The 19,299-nt window shown below is 43.1% G+C and overlaps 1 protein-coding gene across 4 annotated transcripts in view; it reads right to left on the bottom strand.

Moving 5' to 3' along the window:
- glra4a (glycine receptor, alpha 4a) overlaps positions 1 to 18,258 on the bottom strand; it is a 55,168-nt gene extending 36,910 nt beyond the window's left edge. For all 4 annotated transcript variants that reach the window (XM_072594866.1, XM_072594868.1, XM_072594869.1 and 1 more), the window contains exons 1-2: positions 18,124 to 18,258; positions 4,626 to 4,753 (exon numbers count right to left, since the gene is read on the bottom strand). In XM_072594866.1, the coding sequence (XP_072450967.1) occupies positions 4,626 to 4,753; positions 18,124 to 18,197 (202 nt within the window). In that variant the 5' untranslated portion in view covers positions 18,198 to 18,258. The remainder of the gene's footprint in view (positions 1 to 4,625; positions 4,754 to 18,123) is intronic.
- Between the last annotated feature and the right edge of the window lie 1,041 nt (positions 18,259 to 19,299).

Raw genomic sequence — 19,299 nt, 5'->3', positions numbered from 1 at the left:
GACAGCCTGGATAGTCTGGGACTTTTTTCACTAGGAATGTTGGAGTGGGATGACCTAATAGAGGTTGTAAAAATCATAAGGGGAACAGATAAGATGAACAACAAAGGTCTTTTCCCTGGGGTGGAGGGGAGAGGTGAGGTGGAGTTCAAATTGAGGGGGCATGTTTTTAAGGTGAGAGGAGAAAGGTTTAAAAGGGATCTGAGGGACAATGTTTTCATACAGATGGTGGTTCATATGTGGAATGAACTGCCGGAGGAAGTGGTAGATGCAGGTAAGGTTATAACATTTAAATGACATTTGGACAGGTGCATGAATCGGAAAAATCTAGAAGGATATGGGCCAAATGCAGGCAAGTTTAGTTTAGTTTGGGAAATTTGGTCAGCATAGACAAGTTGGACTGAAGGGTCTGTTTCCATGACTTTATGACTCTAGGTCCATATGAATAACATCAATTGAACTATCCCTAGCCATAAACCTATCATCATTAGTGCTTGCGTAGTACTGGTACCCTGTTGAACGGTACAATAAAAGCAGGATACTAGCTTGATACTGACATTCTACAACTTGCAGTGGACCATCAGCAGCAGCAGAACTGCATTCAACCACAAACTGTGTGCTCATACCTGTAACTAAGGATGCAGACATTGTGTGAAGCTATGACGGGTGGACAGACTGACTGTCCTGAAAAGTGTGACCTCCAACCTAACAGATTCATGCCCTGATTCAACCTCACCGTCCTTCATCATCTGGTCTTGTTAAATAATCAATCTCTGCCAAATATCATGTAATGGGAATGTTCAGCACACAATCCTGTTTGAACCTAAGACACAGCCTTATTGCTGTGTATGAGATCTCCCACAACAATGTGAGCCTTTTATTGCCCTGCCTAATTACAGAGTTTCCCCGCACTGTTTTCTTATTAAAATTCCTATTACACCCTTTTATTTTCCCCCCATCACTTGCCCCTCCTTGCTTTCCACTCTATCTCATCCTCTTTTCCTTTATTCATTTAAGGGATGTGAGATTGGCCAGCATTGTTGCTCATCTCAGTGAAGGTAGTCTTAAACTGCAGCAGCCCATTTGGTGTAGGTAAGCCCATATTTCTATGAGGGAGGGAGTCATTCTAGGATTTTGACCCAGTGTCTCAACCATCATTATGTGTTGACTCCTCCGTCTCTTAATGCAACAACTCTTTGTTATTTGTAACCCAGATTCCTCAGCAAGCAGCTCTGTTTGTAGCTCACTGGGTATATTGAGCTGCTTGGTTGAAAATCTAACTGCTTCCCAATTTTTGAAAGCCACATATGGCCTGTGCATTGTCCAACTGGTGCTGACCCTGTGTGGCTGAGTCTCAGCAGTTAACTGGAGCAATGGTTCATTTTGTGCTTAATTTGGGGACAGTTTGCAGGAATCGGTGCCAAACAAAACAGGAACAAAATTCTTCCTCGTTAGTGGAGCTAATAGTTGCTTCTTATTTTCTTCTGCAGGAGAAGAGCGGGACAAATCCCAACAAATGTATCACTGTGAAACCTTCAGGTTTTATATGAGTGATCAATACATTAAATCCATTCCAGAAGAAACAATTCAACCAATTCTTTACCCTGCTTCCCTGAGGCAACAGCCGATATTTATCACGTAAACAACATTGCTAAACTAATTACTGGTCACTACCTGATGGCTGTCTGTGGAATCTCTCAGTGTGTAAATTTTCTGTTGTTCCTATGTTACAACTGCCAACTAATTTAATCGATTACACAGCCCTTTCAGACATGCTGAGGTTGTGAGGGGCTCTATTCTGATGCAAGTGTTTATTCAGTGGGCAATGCCACAGAGAGCAGTTTGTGCTATGAATTTATTCACAGGCTTCGGTGAACAATCAATGGCAAATTGGCAGAAATGGTGTGTTTGTTCTCAGCTACAGCACTCAAAGTAGTAGTGTCCTGCCTTTTACAAAAGAACAAAGAACAGTACAGCACAGGAGCAGGCCCTCCAAGCCTGTGCCAACACTAAAAGTGTATTCATTTATAGGATCCCTATCCCTCTATTTCCTCCGATATTCATCCAAGTGCTTCTTGAATGCTGCTATTGTGTCTGTTCCCACCACCACTTCTGGTTGTACATTCCAGGCACTCACCACCTTTTGCGTGAAAATCTTGCCTTGCATGTCTTTTTAAAATTTCCACCATCCCCCATCCCTTCAACCTGTGTCCCATAGTAATTGGCCCCTCCTCCACCCTGGGAAAGAGCCTCACATTTGCCACTCTATCCATGCCATTCACAATCTTATAAACTTCTGTCAGGTCGTCCATCAATCTTCAGCATTCCAGTGAAAACAAATCCAGTCTATACAACCTTTCTCCCTAATTAAAATCCCCCATACCAAGCAACATTCTGGTAAACCTTTTTTGTACCCTCTCCAAAACATTCATATCCTTCTGGTAGTGTGGTGACCAGAACTGTACGCAATATTCCAAGTGTGGCCTCAATAAAGTTCTATAAAGCTGCAGCATTACTTGTATACCCTTGTACTCAATGCCCCATCCAATGAAGGCAATAGGCCTTTTTTACCACCTGATCTACCTGAACTGCCACCTTCAGTGATCTGTAGATCTGTGCACCCTGATCCCTCTGCAATCAATACTCCAAAGGATTCTGCCATTCACTATATAGTTTCCACCAGTACTTGACCTTCCAAAATGCATCACTTTACATTTGTCTGGATTAAACTCCACTTGGCACGTTTCTGCCCATGCCTCCAACTTATCTATATCCTGCTGTATCCTCTGACAATCCTCTTCACTATCCACAACTCCACCAATATTTGTATTACCTACAAACTTACTTGTTAGACCAGCCACATTTTCTTCCAAATCATTTGTGTAGACAACGAACAGCAAAGGTCCCAGCACTGATCCCTGTGAAACACCACAAGTTACCACCCTTCATTCTAAAATGAATCCTTCCACCGCTACACTCTGTCTCCAAAGCCAGTTCTGTATCCATCTTGCCATCTCACTCCTGATACCACATGACTTCACCTTTTGTACCAATCTGCCATGAGGGATCTTATCAGTGGCTTTACTGAAGTCCATGTAGACAACATCAACTGCTTTTCCCTCATCAATCATCTTTATCACTTCCTCAAAAAACGTCATCATGTTAATGAGGCGTGACCTCCTCTGCACAAAACAATGATCTCTATCGCTAATACTTGCTTCTAAACGCAAAATTTCCTGACCACAGATGTGAGGCTCACAGGCCTGCAATTTCCCTGGATTATCTCTGTTACCCTTCTTAAACAATGGGACAATTTTGGCTATTCCTCACTCCTCAGGGACCTCAACCGTGGCCAGAGGATACAAAGATGTCTGCCAATGCTCCAGCATTTGTTCTCTTGCCTCCCTCAATATTTGGGATGGATCCCAAAAGGACCCAGGGACCTATCTGCAGGGTCTGTCCCATTTAACATCTGGAATTAACAATAAATTGGGACAGGATACTACATGGCAATTTAAATCGGAAAGAGAATAGTTGCTCTGGTCTGGCACATTCAAACAGAAAGTCATTAAGCTCCTCATGTCTGCAGAATAGAAAAATGCGGAAACCATTCATGCCTTCAAGGCTATTAAATAGGAACAGGAGGCCATTCAGCCCTCTCACATGATACATGGGTACAGGAGGTACTCATTCAGCTCTTTGAAATTGCTTTAACAATCAATTAAATCATAATCAATTGTTGGACAAACTGCATTAACCCTCCTTTACACCTTATCCCTTCATATTCTTTCCTGTTCCTATTGGTTGACGCATCACAAACAGAATGCACTGATTCACTGTGATTGGCAAAAGAACAAAGACAATATGAGGAAAGCCTTTCTCACATTGTGAGCGGTCAGGGTTTGACACTGTGCTGGAGGCAGGTGCAAATGAGGCTTTCAGAAAGGAAATGGTTCATTTCCTGAAGGGGAAATATTCACAATGTCCAGGCAAAGCACAGTGAGTGGGACTGCAGTGAGCTGCCAATAGAGTGAAAGTCTAACTGTCATCCTTCTGACTTCAACATTTTGTGATTCTACAATTCTAAACTTTAAGGTAATTGCATTTGGTTCTGTTTTTCTGAATGAATGAAACAGTCTCTCCTCAGCTGTCTTTTAAACTATGTTAACACCTTGGTTATAATCACATTCAATGAAACAGGGCTCCTCAATTGCAGTTACTATATTTTACAATGGAAGTTTCTGGAAATCTACGCTCTCAGGGTGGGCTGGGGGGGGGGGGGGGGGGTGGTGAAGCCTTGAAAATATGGCATCGCTTCAGAGGAGGATGGTTCAACCTGAGCCCTTTTGGTACTTAGAAAAAACACAAGCTGGTGAAGCACTGTTTTCCAAGTGGAAAAATCTCTTCCTAGTTTGTAAACTCTGTCAGGGGCCTCCCCATGTACAGACATCATGGTGACCATCATCTGCAATGATGGCATGAATGGCCTCTTTCATTGCACACTGTGATATCCAATCAGTTGGTCCATGTGAGGAGAGATGGGGAATGGGGATGCTTTGGGACTTTTGATACAGAGGGAGTGAGGGACAGAATCAAAGCAGTTTGGAGCTGGATGAGAGAAGCCGTACCTTTAAAATTAGGCCGGATCCGTGCGTCGTAGCCCGAGGTCTTCCCCATCAGTTTGTCGAGGAAATCGGAGGGTGATGACGATGGTCTGTTGCTGGACTTGGTGTCAGATTCCCTGGAGGACACTGGTCTATAGAATAGAAAGACACAGATACAATTACTATGTGGTGGGGAAGCTGTTCACCGTTCACTGCTGAAACCACAGCTTTCCTACTGGGCAAAGAAGGTAAAGGTTATGTTCAAAATGTGTTACATCTTCAAGGTCAGCCCTGACAGAGTGAGACTCGTCTCCTGCAGGGTCAAGGTGAGAGTGGAGGAGCAGGAAAATGGACGTTTCGGGCAAAAGCCCTTCATCATCCATTAAGAGATAATGTTGAAGCTGCCTTAAACTCCACCCATTAAGCACAGAAATATAGAAAATAGGTGCAGGAGTAGGCCATTTAGCCCTTTGAGCCTGCTGATCATTCAATATGATCATGGTTGATCATCTAACTCAGTAGCCTGGTCCTGCCTTCTCCTGATACCCTTGAGCCTCTTGTAAAGACCCACGAGATCATGCAACAGGCTGCAGGCTCAGTGCAGAACGCTGGACTGGGAGCTGTAAAGCAACACAATCACCCAGAATCCAACAGGACAGGTAGCACAGTTGAAATGGACACTGGTTTCACTCTTCCCCATTCTCATGTCAAGTCAGTAATTCACCAAGGGAGGTGACCTTGCTGATACTCATTCTCATAGCATAAACTTACTCTCTCTGGAGGTTAGCATGAGGTCACTTATAGGGACAGATACTGGCAATTACAGAAGGGATATGACTAACCCCAAGTCTGTCTCTCTTGATTCACTGACCCTGAGTCTCTCTTTCTCTCTTCATTCATTGACCCCAAGTCTCTCTCAATTCACTGACCCCTAGTCTGTCTCGAGATACTTGTCACCAGATTGCTCTTGATTCTCTGACCATGAGTATATTTCAGGTTAATAATTATTGAATTTATTTGTTTCTTTTGAATTTAAGGTCCTGAGATCATTTTTAAAAAAAATTTGGTCTCTAGTGCTTTGTAAAAGAGATATGCCATTCTCACTTATTCAGCTGAAATGCAGGAATGCCAAACATCAATGGGAGCACTATTTTTGTTTTGATTAGATTAGATTCCCTACAGTGTGGAAACAGGCCCTTCGGTCCAACAAGTCCACACCATACTGCATGAGAAAAGATTTGTTGGCAAGTCAACTCTGAATTGTTGAGACGCCATTGAAAATTTCCAGCATAGTGTTGCTTCAGCTTAATTTTTAAAAATACAATAGCTGGTTATGCTCTTTAACTGTGTAAAAGTGCGGTCTGCACATATGAATGCAGGTCGGTTCCAGCGATCATAAGTGAACCACATTATGAGCTTGATTGATTATCTTAAAATCATTGTTGGTGTAAATCTGAACTCACTCAGAATTATTCTGCAAGTGTTCTCCAATAAAAGCATCAAACATGTTGTTAGATTTTATATTCTGCAATTTTTAGACTGGTTGAGTACGATCAGTGTTTATTGAAAACAGACATAGCAACATGAGTGGCATCTTTCACTAACAGACTGCTGCCATAAAGTCAAAAGACATTCTGCCTACCATGCTAGCGTGCTGAATAAAATTTACTGCCAGGTACATAGGTTGCAGGTCCCAAAGACTGGTGGATCATTTCAAACAGCATGTCTTTTCGGCTGTTCACTGCATGTGGGTCCAGCATGCTAGGGTAACATTCATAGCTCATTCCTAATTGTCCACATGGAAAAGTGTGTTTGTTTTTATACAGTTCACAACTCCCCTTTTCAGCTCAGTTTGCCTCATCCGCCCCTTAATATGCTTCTTCTTCCTAGGAATTAATTTGTGCTGTGCCTTCTGAACTACAGCCCTGAAACTCCTGCCATTGCTGCTCCACCTCCCCTGCTTGGCTTCCCTTCTAATCAACCCTAAGAGCAACTTCGAGCAACAGTAGAAGCACCACGGTCAAAAGGAAACATTGTCATTAATGCAGCTAACATTATTGGTTCAGAAGACTTCAAGTGTCTAACATTGGAATCAGGCAATTAAAGGTTTCAAATAAAATTGAAGCACAATTTGCTCCACACACACAAAAAAAACTAATGGATTCCAATTCTCAAAGATTACAGGCAAATAAGGCAACAATGATAGTCTGGAGTGCATTGAGCAAATCCACTTATTTAAAAATACAAGATCAAATCTTAGTCAAGGATATTAATTTTAGGTATAAACTTGTTGATAGCATTACTCTGATGGACAGAATGGCCTGCCTTAGATGCTCATCACTATGTACACAGAGAATGATAAAATGGATAGAACCCCAGTGCTGCAACACATGCTCAAGAATTACAAACACTGTTTAATAAAGAAACATCCTCAAGGATTCAGTGATGGTGTCGAGCACTGAATCACCCTAAAACAATATATAGCATATTGAGGACCTGTAGCTATAAGTGATAAGGTGCAGAGAATCCTGGATAACTTAATCAGATAGGACGCCATTCTTGTTATAACATTAACCTCACAGATCAGTTCAGTGGTACATTAAAAGAATGACACTCTCATTATCTGCTTTAAATCCAATGACTGGGGACATCCGTTATCAGGGTCATTTTCTGCTGACAATCGGAACCTTGGACGCTTAATTACATGGATTCACTAAACACAGACAACATCAAATGGCAAGAAATACTTATTATTCAACACATTGCAATGGAAGAAGAATTATTAGCGATCCAGCCAAAGTTACAGCAGTTTTGAAGATGCTAACACTGACCACCGTAGCAATTTCCAGCAAATTCTTGAAACGGCTCACTATCTGAAATGCATTTTCAGATATAATGAAACCACTCACAGATTTAACACAGCAAGAGTCAGTGTGGTTTGCTGGAATTGATGCTGCAAAGGACCTGTATTAGAGGTCATGATGTATCAGTTCTTAGAAGGGAGAGGTTGAGAAGTCACCTCAAAGGAAGCAGCCAATCTATGATGCAACACATTTCCTCCCACAGTCCAAAGATGTACAGGTTAGGTGAATTAGCCATATTAAATTATCTGTAGTGTCCAGGGATGAGTTGGCCATGGGAAATATGGGGTAGGGAACTGGATTTGGGTGGGAAGGGTTGGTGCTGACTCGATAGGCCGAATGGCCTCTTTCAGAGATATAGGGATTTTATGATTGGATTTTGATATTTCTAAGTCATATTGTATATTGATTTAAATGCCATTGGTACAAATGATGTAAAAACAATGATGTAAAATGGGAAATCAGTGGGTATGTATCCAGTGGTGAAATATGCAAAGTTTGAGAAAAAGCTGTATAGTGATTGAGTTCACCTAAAACTAACATCTACACCTGCAACAAGAGTACCAATGGCTTTTAAATCAATATACAATATGACTTAGAAATATCAAAATCCAATCATAAAATCCCTATAGCACTGAAAGAGGCCATTCGGCCTATCGAGTCAGCACCAACCCTTCCCACCCAAATTCAGTTCCCTACCCCATATTTCCCATGGCCAACTCACCTAGCCTACGCATCCCTGGACACTACAGATAATTTAGCATGGCTAATTCACCTAACCTGTACATCTTTGGACTGTGGGAGGAAATTGGAACATCAGATGGAAACCCACACAGGCACAGGTAGAAACTCCACTCAAACTATTGTGAATCCAATATTGCTGTGATTCCAAAAATGCAAACTAAAATTTTCACGTAATGAGAGGACAAAAGCCAGACCAAGCTTGACACAACTGACCAGGAGATGCCTGCTGAAAGATAACCACTGTGATTGGATACGAGAGTTGCAGGAACTAGGTTATTGTGGATCATAACTGCTGAGAGCTGTGCACTAGTAATAGTTCCAATATTCTGCAGCCAATGACCTTTCAGTAACCTTTCGGTAGGTTTGGACTGAAATTGAGTTTGATACTTCTGAACACTTCCATTCTGACTTCGACATTCTGATGAATTAATGGCCCAACATGAGTTGGTATGGAAGACTCAGCAACTCAATTGCATTGTGTAAGGAATTAGTGTCAATCACACACTCAATAACCCCCATCGGTAGAGGCGCTTGAATCCAGACAGTTCATAACAACCTGTGTGTACTCAAGATACCAACAGAGTCTATCTTGCAAAGTGTGATATCTGTCTGAGATCTTCACAGTTTTCCAAATAATGAACCATTGCTACAACATCAGATTGCTGTTAGATCTTGTTTGAAAACTGCAGCTGATTGTAATGCGTTGTATTGTTGACTATGGAACTATAAAATACAGGTAGTTCTTCTGTAATGCAATATTGCCTTTTTGTGCAACCCCGCATGATAGGAAGTTTGTGCCTATAGTGTTGCTAATGTAACCATGTTACAACCAACACACACTTTTAAAGTTTGCGCTTTAGAAACAGTGACCCCAATTTGTCAATCACATTACAGTGAATTTATGAAAATGAAACATGTGTTACAGCTGAACAACCTGTAACTACATTGAAGTAATCAGCCTCACTTCAACTCTTACAATTGGTATTCTGACAGAACTCTAAGAAATGTGTACAAGATTAGGACTAAGGAGCATTCCAGTTATGGATAACATCCATAACCAGCAGGATGTGCAATATCTGCCAGGATCAGAGATTTAAACATCCTATCATATTCTCAGGACCCACCGTCCAATGGCGAATCAGAGAGAATCATGAAACTACTATCCATGACATACAAATTTCTGTCAGATTTCTGATCCCCATTGGAAAGGTGTTCACACTGAGTGAAGGAGTGGGGATATAGACTTACAGGTTGGAGGTGCAGAACTGTATTTCTATTGCAACTTTGAAATTCCATGAATGAAGAGTTGGGAACTGGTTGGCACGCACTCATGTTGGCAGCATTACCGTAGTGAACAAGGTAAACTATCTCCAGCAGTGTTGCCGGTGATAGAGTGAATGACAGTCACTGGTCACAGAATGTTAAATGCTGGAATGTAACCTTTAGGAGCCACCAACTGAGGGCATATCATGTACATCATGCACACCTTATACTACAGCAAGTGATATCACCTGGTTTCTGCTGATGATCCACATGTCAACAACACGGCTGGGACTGAGGACATGTCAGGTCCTAGCAACCTCCTAAACACTTCATGCTCTCCAAAGTGAATGACAGCTCCAACATGCTAACATCTGATGGCCTGACTCCCATCTCTGATCACAGATCAACATCAGTCTCCATCTCTATTGAGGAAGCGTTTGTTTTTACAGCACCTGTTTCTGACAGCGCAGTTTGTTTCAGGGTTCCCATATTTTCATAACTCTGAAGTACTTTGTTCATATATATATTTTATGGGAACATAATGCAGACCACATATATACCATGCCACATTTGTGTGGTTTGGGATTCAGCATTGATTAGTTTGATGGGTCCATTTGTTTCTATGCGAGTCTATGCCTGAGAGAGAGTGAGTGACTGTGAGAGAGTATATGTGTGAGAGACTCTGTGTGTGCGTGTGCGTGTGTGTGTGTAAGTGAGAGAGAGAGAGAAAGAGAGACAGTGTGAGTGAGAGTTTATGTGAGAGTGTGTGTCTGTAAGACAGACGGTATGTGTGAGTGTGTGTGTGTGAGAGAGAGAGCATATGAGTGAGAGAGTGTATGAGTGAGAGACTGAGTGAGAAAATATGTGTGAGAGACTGCGTGTGTGTGTGGTGTGTGTGTGAGACAGCTTGTGTGAGAGAGACAATTTGTATGAAACTCTGCATGCATGAAACAGTGTGTGACAAAGACATTGTGTGTGTCAGAGACAGTATGCATGAGAGACACAGTGTGTGTATGAGATTGTGAATGCATAAGACAATGTGTATGTGTGTGAGGGAGAGAGAGACAGTGTGCATGAGATAGTTTGTGTTTAAGACACTGTGTGAGAACGCGTGAGTTTGAGAGAATGTGTTTTGTGTGTGAGGGAGAAAATGTGAGGGACTATGCATGTGTGAGAAGTTGTTTGTGAGAGAGAATGTGTGTGTGTAAGAGAGTGTGTGTCTGAGAGGAAGAGTTTGTTTCTAGGGCTCAATGTGTTTGAGAAAGAGAAAGTGTGTGTGAGAATGTCTGTATGACTAAATGAGTAAGTGCATGTGAGATGTGTGTGTGCGTGAGAAAGTGAGTGTGTGAGTCTGTGCATGTGAGAGATTTGTTAGAGACAGCGTATGTTAGACAAAGTATGTTTGAGAGAGAAAGTGTGAGAGAAAATGTGTGTGGAAGAAAATATGGGGGAGACAGTGTGTGTATGAGCAAGTGTGTGTCTATGTGAAAGAATGTATTACAGTGTGTATGAGAGAGAAAGTGTGTGTGAGAGAGTATATATAAAGTGTGAAATAGAGTGTAAGAAATACTGTGCATGAACCTGTATGTGTTAAAATGCACATGAGAGAGTGATTTATGTGTGTGACAGAAAAAGTGTGTGTGAGTATTTTTGTGAATATGAGTTTGAAAGAGAGTGCATGTGCGAGTCTATGTGAGCATGTTAGAGAAAATGTGTATGAGAGAGAAAATATGCATGAGAGAGTGTGTGTGTGTGAGACAGTGCCACAAAGAATGTGTGAGATGGTGTGTGCCAAAGAGAGAATGTGCATGAGAGAGTATGTATGAGTAGTGTACTTGAGAGAGAGTATGTTTGTGAGAGTCAGTGTGTATGTGTGAGAGATAGGAAGTGAGTGAGTGTATGAATGAGAGAGAGAGAAAGAATGTATGTGTGTGAAATCTAGTGAAACAGCAAACCTGAAGTCCCTGCAACTCTGAAGTTCACTTATATACTTAATAAAATATTGACTATCTTTCTAATAATTTATGGCCTTTCCTACTATTTAAGAGGCATCGACACAGTCTCTTCCCTTCTCCTACACTTCAGCCCCTGCACTAGCTCCCCTACTTGAACAGCTCTGACAATGTCAAGTTCCATTTGTTAATTTCATAGACTCAACAGCACAAGAAACTCACTGTAGGCTACAATGGTACTTAGCAAATGGCTAATGCCAGCTATTTCACATTGAATTGCACCTCTGTTTAGTGACCTCAATGTTCTGTCATCAACAAACCTGAAATGCTTGTGTATACTCTTTAACAAACCTCATTACTTGGTGGATCAAGACAGCATTTTAGTCAGGCAAAAGTGGGTACTGCAGATGCTGGAGCTTAGAGTCAAGATTAGAGTATGAAGGGCTTTTGCCCGAAACATCGATTTTCCTGCTCCTCGGATGCTGCCTGAACTGCAGTGCTTTTCCAGCACTTAGTCAACCTGTTCCACAAACTGTGCAAGCATAGGCAATACCAATAAGGCACAATCAAACAACTGTGAACAAATAATTCACCACAAGACTAAAAGATCCTTGTCTGCTGTGCTTTTCCAGCCCCACTCTAATCTAGACTCTGGTTTCCAGCATCTGCAGTCATTGTTTTTACCTAAAAGATCCTTGAGACCAATCAAGTTTTTTCAGGATTTAGGATTTCTTCCTCCATCCTTGTCAAAATGTCCTTCTTTGTGTGTCATTTTTTGGATCCAGTCTTTGGGAATTTCCTAGTGAAATGGTAGTTGATAAAACCCTAAAGCAGCTGGGTTTGAACACTCCTGAGATGCATTCACTTTTGATTGTGGCTTAAGTTTTATCCTTCACTATAATAGCCAGTTCTACAATGACAAAAATAGTCTTTAATCCTACCTTGCTACCAATACCTGTGACCAGTATCTAGAGTCATTTCAAAATCTGGTAATCAATGTATTCTCTCTTCTTTATCTCACTGCAGAACACCTTCAATGTTACACAAAAGCTAATATAAATGATTATTTCCCCAAAATGATTCTTTAAGACAGCAGCAGTCCCCCGATCCCCCCTCCCACCCCCAATGATCAGCTGGATCTCCCACTTTGACAGTTGAACTCCAGTTACAACTAGTAGCCTGTCTATATGAGGCACTTTAGCACAATTTCTAATATTAGTTAGGCCACTTTTCGAATATTACTGGCAATTCTGGTCTCCTTCCTATCAGAAGGGTGTTGTGGAACTTGAAAGGGTTCAGAAAAGATTTATAAGGATGTTGCCTAGGTTGGAGGGTTTGAGATATAGGGAGAGATTGAACAGGCTGGGGCTGTTTACCCTGGAGCGGCAGAGGCTCAGGGGTGACCATATAGAGGTTTATAAAATCATGTGGGGCATGGTTAGGGTAAATAGACAAAGTCTTTTCCCTGGGGTGGGGGAGTCCAGAACTAGAGGGCATAGGTTTAGGGTGAGACGGGAAAGATATAAAAGAGACCTAAGGGGCAACTTTTTCATGCAGAGGGTGGTACGTGTATGGGATGAGAAGCCAGAGGAAGTGGTGGAGGCTGGTACAATTGCAACATTTAAAAGGCATCTGGATGGGTATACAAATAGGAATGGTTTGGAGGGATATAGGCCAAGTGCTGGCAGGTGGGACTACATTGGGTTGGGATATCTGATTGGCATGGACGAGTTGGACAGAAGGGTCAAATTCCATGCTGTACAACTCTCTGACTCTATGACTCTATACTGATCCAAGGATCCCTAAGTTGAAGTTTGCCAGTGCACATTGCAAGTATTAAATATGTTTTTTTGAAAACTATTAAAGTCTGACTATAGTCAGTTACAGATCATCTTTCTGGGGAATTTGATTCAAAATCTCTGACAAAAGGTCTTAACCCTTATCTGCATCCGACTAATGTGCCTCCAATTCACAAAATATTTTACTTTTGGCTCAGGTGCTTGGAGGAAACAACTTTCATAAGGTCATATCATATTTCCCCTTTGGTAGTGAGGAAATCTGTGCCCACTCATCATCTTTGACCTCGCAGTGATCATTTCATACACACCCAAAGAACATGGAAAAGTAAACCCTAACAGTTTGCACTTGCTTTCTGCTATTTTCTGCAAAGTCTACCATAATTCACCAGAACAGATTCATGAAGAGTAACCAGACTTGAAATATTAGCTCAGCTCTCTTCCCACGGCTGCTGAGTTTCGCCAGCAACTTCTGTATGTGTTTCAGATCTCCAGCACCCATAGTTCTTTGTTTTATTATGATTTTACTCTGTTTTGCTTATGTGACAAAGTGAAGCCCCAGGAGTGTTATATCTGGGACTGTAATTTATACATGCCATTCTCTCTCTGCCATGCTGAATATGGGACTGTTGTATATACATTCTGCACCATCCCTGGAGGGTTGTATATGGGACTATTGTATATAAATGCCACTGTCTCCTTGGAATGTTGCATATAGGACTATTGTATGTACATTCTGCTCTCTCCCTGGAGTGCTGTATATGGGACTGTTGTATATACATTCTGCTTCTCCCTGAAGTGCTGTATATGGGACTGTTGTGTATACATTCTGCATTGTCCTAGAGATGCTGTATACAGGACAGTTGTATATACATTCTGCCTTCTCCCTGAAATGCAGTACATAGGATAGTTGTATATAGGACTATTGTATATGCATTCTGCATTCTCCCTGGAGTTCTGTATATGGGACTGTTATGTATACGGGACTGTTATGTATACATTCTGCCCTCTTCCTGGAGTGCTATATATGGGACTGTTGTATATACATTCCATTCTCTGCCTGGAGTGTTGTATATGGGACTGTTGTATATGCATTCTGCACTGTCCCTGGAGTGCTGTATATGGGACTATACATTCCATTGTCTCCCTATAGCGGTGTAAATGGAACTGTTGTATACATTCCACTGTCTCCCTATAGCGCTGTAAATGGAACTGTTGTATATACATTCCGCTGTCTCCCTATCGCGCTGTAAATGGGACTGTTGTATATACATTCCACGGTCTCCCAATATCGCGGTAAATGGGACTGTTGTATATCCATTCCGCTGTCTCCCTATCGCGCTGTAAATGGGACTGTTGTATATCCATTCCACTGTCTCCCTATTGCGCTGTAAATGGGACTGTTGTATATACATTCCACTGTTTCCCTATAGCGCTGTCAATGGGACTGTTGTATATACATTCCGCTGTCTCCCTATCGCGCTGTAAATGGGACTGTTGTATATCCATTCCACTGTCTCCCTATTGCGCTGTAAATGGGACTGTTGTATATCCATTCCACTGTCTCCCTATCGCGCTGTAAATGGGACTGTTGTATATACATTCCACTGTTTCCCTATAGTGCTGTCAATGGGACTGTTGTATATACATTCCGCTGTCTCCCTATCGCGCTGTAAATGGGACTGTTGTATATACATTCCACTGTCTCCCTATAGCGCTGTCAATGGGACTGTTGTATATCCATTCCACTGTCTCCCTATAGCGCTGTCAATGGGACTGTTGTATATCCATTCCACTGTCTCCCTATAGCGCTGTCAATGGGACTGTTGTATATACATTCCACTGTCTCCCTATCGCCCTGTAAATGGGACTGTTGTATATACATTCCGCTGTCTCCCTATTGCGCTGTAAATGGGACTGTTGTATATCCATTCCGCTGTCTCCCTATTGCGCTGTAAATGGGACTGTTGTATATACATTCCACTGTTTCCCAATAGCGCTGTCAATGGGACTGTTGTATATACATTCTGCTGTTTCCCAATAGCGCTGTCAATGGGATTGTTATATATACATTCCACTGTCTCCCTATCGCCCTGTAAATGGGACTGTTGTATATACATTCCACTGCCTCCCTATCGCGCTGTAAATGGGACTGTTGTATATACATTCCGCTGTCTCCCTTAGCGCTGTAAATGGGACTGTTGTATATCCATTCCACTGTCTCCCTATCGCGCTGTAAATGGGACTGTTGTATATCCATTCCACTGTCTCCCTATCGCGCTGTAAATGGGATTGTTATATATACATTCCACTGTCTCCCTATATCGCGGTAAATGGGACTGTTGTATATCCATTCCACTGTCTCCCTATCGCGCTGTAAATGGGACTGTTGTATATACATTCCGCTGTCTCCCTATAGCACTGCAATGGGACTGTTGTATATCCATTCCGCTGTCTCCCTATAGCGCTGTAAATGGGACTGTTGTATATCCATTCCGCTGTCTCCCTATAGCGCTATAAATGGGACTGTTGTATATCCATTCCACTGTTTCCCTATCGTGCTGTAAATGGGACTGTTGTATATAAATTCCACTGTCTCCCTATATCGCGGTAAATGGGACTGTTGTATATACATTCCACTGTCTCCCTGTCGCGCTGTAAATGGGACTGTTGTATATCCATTCCACTGTCTCCCTATCGCGCTGTAAATGGGATTGTAGTATATACATTCCACTGTCTCCCTATCACGCTGTAAATGGGACTGTTGCATATCCATTCCACTGTCTCCCTATCGCGCTGTAAATGGGACTGTTGTATATACATTCCGCTGTCTCCCTATAGCGCTGTAAATGGGACTGTTGTATATCCATTCCACTGTCTCCCTATCGCGCTGTCAATGGGACTGTTGTATATACATTCCGCTGTCTCCCTATAGCGCTTCAAATGGGACTGTTGTATATCCATTCCGCTGTCTCCCTATCGCGCTGTAAATGGGACTGTTGTATATCCATTCCACTGTTTCCCTATCGTGCTGTAAATGGGACTGTTGTATATACATTCCACTGTCTCCCTATATCGCGGTAAATGGGACTGTTGTATATACATTCCGCTGTCTCCAAATAGCGCTGTAAATGGGACTGTTGTATATCCATTCCGCTGTCTCCCTATCGCGCTGTAAATGGGACTGTTGTATATCCATTCCGCTGTCTCCCTATCGCGCTGTAAATGGGACTGTTGTATATCCATTCCACTGTTTCCCTATCGTGCTGTAAATGGGACTGTTGTATATACATTCCACTGTCTCCCTATATCGCGGTAAATGGGACTGTTGTATATCCATTCCGCTGTCTCCCTATCGCGCTGTAAATGGGACTGTTGTATATCCATTCCACTGTCTCCCTATCGCGCTGTAAATGGGACTGTTGTATATAAATTCCACTGTTTCCCTATAGCGCTGTCAATGGGACTGTTGTATATACGTTCCGCTGTCTCCCTATCGCGCTGTAAATGGGACTGTTGTATATCCATTCCACTGTCTCCCTATTGCGCTGTAAATGGGACTGTTGTATATCCATTCCACTGTCTCCCTATCGCGCTGTAAATGGGACTGTTGTATATACATTCCACTGTTTCCCTATAGTGCTGTCAATGGGACTGTTGTATATACATTCCGCTGTCTCCCTATCGTGCTGTAAATGGGACTGTTGTATATACATTCCACTGTCTCCCTATCGCGCAGTAAATGGGACTGTTGTATATCCATTCCGCTGTCTCCCTATTGCGCTGTAAATGGGACTGTTGTATATCCATTCCACTGTCTCCCTACCGCGCTGGAAATGGGACTGTTGTATATCCATTCCGCTGTCTCCCTATCGCGCTGTAAATGGGACTGTTGTGTATACATTCCACTGTTTCCCTATAGCGCTGTCAATGGGACTGTTGTATATACATTCCACTGTTTCCCGATAGCGCTGTCAATGGGACTGCTGTATATCCATTCCGCTGTCTCCCTATAGCGCTGTAAATGGGACTGTTGTATATCCATTCCGCTGTCTCCCTATCGCGCTGTAAATGGGACTGTTGTGTATACATTCCACTGTTTCCCTATAGCGCTGTCAATGGGACTGTTGTATATACATTCCACTGTTTCCCGATAGCGCTGTCAATGGGACTGTTGTATATCCATTCCGCTGTCTCCCTATAGCGCTGTAAATGGGACTGTTGTATATCCATTCCACTGTCTCCCTATAGCGCTGTAAATGGGACTGTTGTATATACATTCCACTGTCTCCCTATAGCGCTGTCAATGGGACTGTTGTATATACATTCCGCTGTCTCCCCATAGCGCTGTAAATGGGACTGTTGTATATCCATTCCGCTGTCTCCCTATAGCGCTGTAAATGGGACTGTTGTATATACATTCCGCTGACTATCTATGGAGTGCTGTCTATGGAGAGCTGCTTCTATTACCAGGATTCCTATCTGTGAAATAGCACTGTATCCCTGGCATGCAGGAACACCATTTTTACTGGGAAGCGGATCACCATGACGCCGGATCGAGGGTGTGAGCCCGTTTCCGGAGTCCCGGTGGATCCCGGTGGCTTCCGCGCTGGGACGGGACAACTTTCCGCCCAGCCGGTGACTGCTCCGGGGAACGGAGAGCGGAGGCGACACTGTCCGGAGCTGTCTGCAGAGCTACAGGGGACAGTGCAACTCTCGCTGGATTCAATATCAAAATAAATAGCAATCTTTGGCCGGGGAGATGTGTGTGTGGGGGCGGCGGGGGTGAAGATCATTTCATTCTTGAGATCACCGTCAACTCAAACCATGAAATCAATGGTTGAAGAATTCTTCAGTGATGGAGATTAGGCTCTGAACTTGCAATCAGCATGATCCCTCCACTTACCTGATGCCACCGTTTGCTTCCAAAAGGCACAGAAACGAAACGACGCTCAGGAACCTGCAAAACAGCCGCTGCATTATCCTTCCCGATTCCAACCGCGTCCCTGCAACAGCTCGACAGTCCGGGAGAGGCGAGGATCTCCCGGGGCGCTGAATCCCAGGGTCGGGAGCTGACCCCCACCCCACCCCGCCCCCCCCAACCCACCCCAGGCTCTCTCAGAACAAGCTGCCAGGCATCAGGTCCAGCACTCCCACAGAGAGAGAGAGAGAGAGAGACAGAAGGAAAGAAGGAGATGGCGAGCCAGAAACAGCTGTTTGCAAACCCTCCGTAGTTAAGTTCGAGCAGTTGATGGATTCAGAGACACTATGATACGGTCGGCACCAGGGAAGAATGGGAATAAACAGTCAGAGAGGACCCACATAGGAGAGAGAGGGAGGGAAGTACTGAGAGAGAGAGAGAGAGAGGCACTAACCCTATCATTGCCGACCACTTTCCACCTTCAGTCAACTTCAACCCTCCGCTGATTTCAAATTAAACCAAACAGTATAGAAGAGCATATAAAAGATTAAGCGGCTAATTAAGGACTGGAGGAGACCCCTACAATATCTCCCATCATTCCAGGGAGTCAGGTCTAATTCAGCCTTCAGTTCTATTTACCCATCTACTCCCCCCTCCCCAGGTTACCAAGAGCGAACATCGCTCCAGCTCAATCGCGAAAGCTCCAGTGGACCTTTTCAATACCCTCAACCAGCTCACTCCCTCAGTCTCCAACGCTTCAGGGAACACCAACTTGATGAAGCCTACACTCTTTTACTGAAAGCTCAAAGCTCCAGTTCACTGAGGGTGCACAATGCACCACCTAATGTGGTTTAAATAAAGCACTGACTGCCAACACCGAGTCCACATCTCAGCCATGATGTGGAGGTGTCGGTGTTGGACTGGGGTGGACAAAGTTAAAAATCACACAACACCAGGTCATAGTCCAACAGATTTATTTGGAAGCACTAGCTTTGGGAGCGCTGTTCCTTCATCATGTAGTTGATGAAGGAGCAGCACTCCTAAAGCTAGTGCTTCCAAATAAACCTGTTGGACTAAAACGTGGTGTTGTATGATTTTTAACTATGTTCACATCTCAGAATAGCTGATGTGGCTTCCACTTCAGTTGCCTCAATACCAAGA

Source organism: Chiloscyllium punctatum, chromosome 25 (assembly GCF_047496795.1).
Source record: "Chiloscyllium punctatum isolate Juve2018m chromosome 25, sChiPun1.3, whole genome shotgun sequence".
Taxonomy (NCBI): Eukaryota; Metazoa; Chordata; class Chondrichthyes; order Orectolobiformes; family Hemiscylliidae; genus Chiloscyllium; species Chiloscyllium punctatum.
Note: the sequence above shows the minus strand (reverse complement) of the source record. Positions and strands in the feature narration are given on the sequence as shown.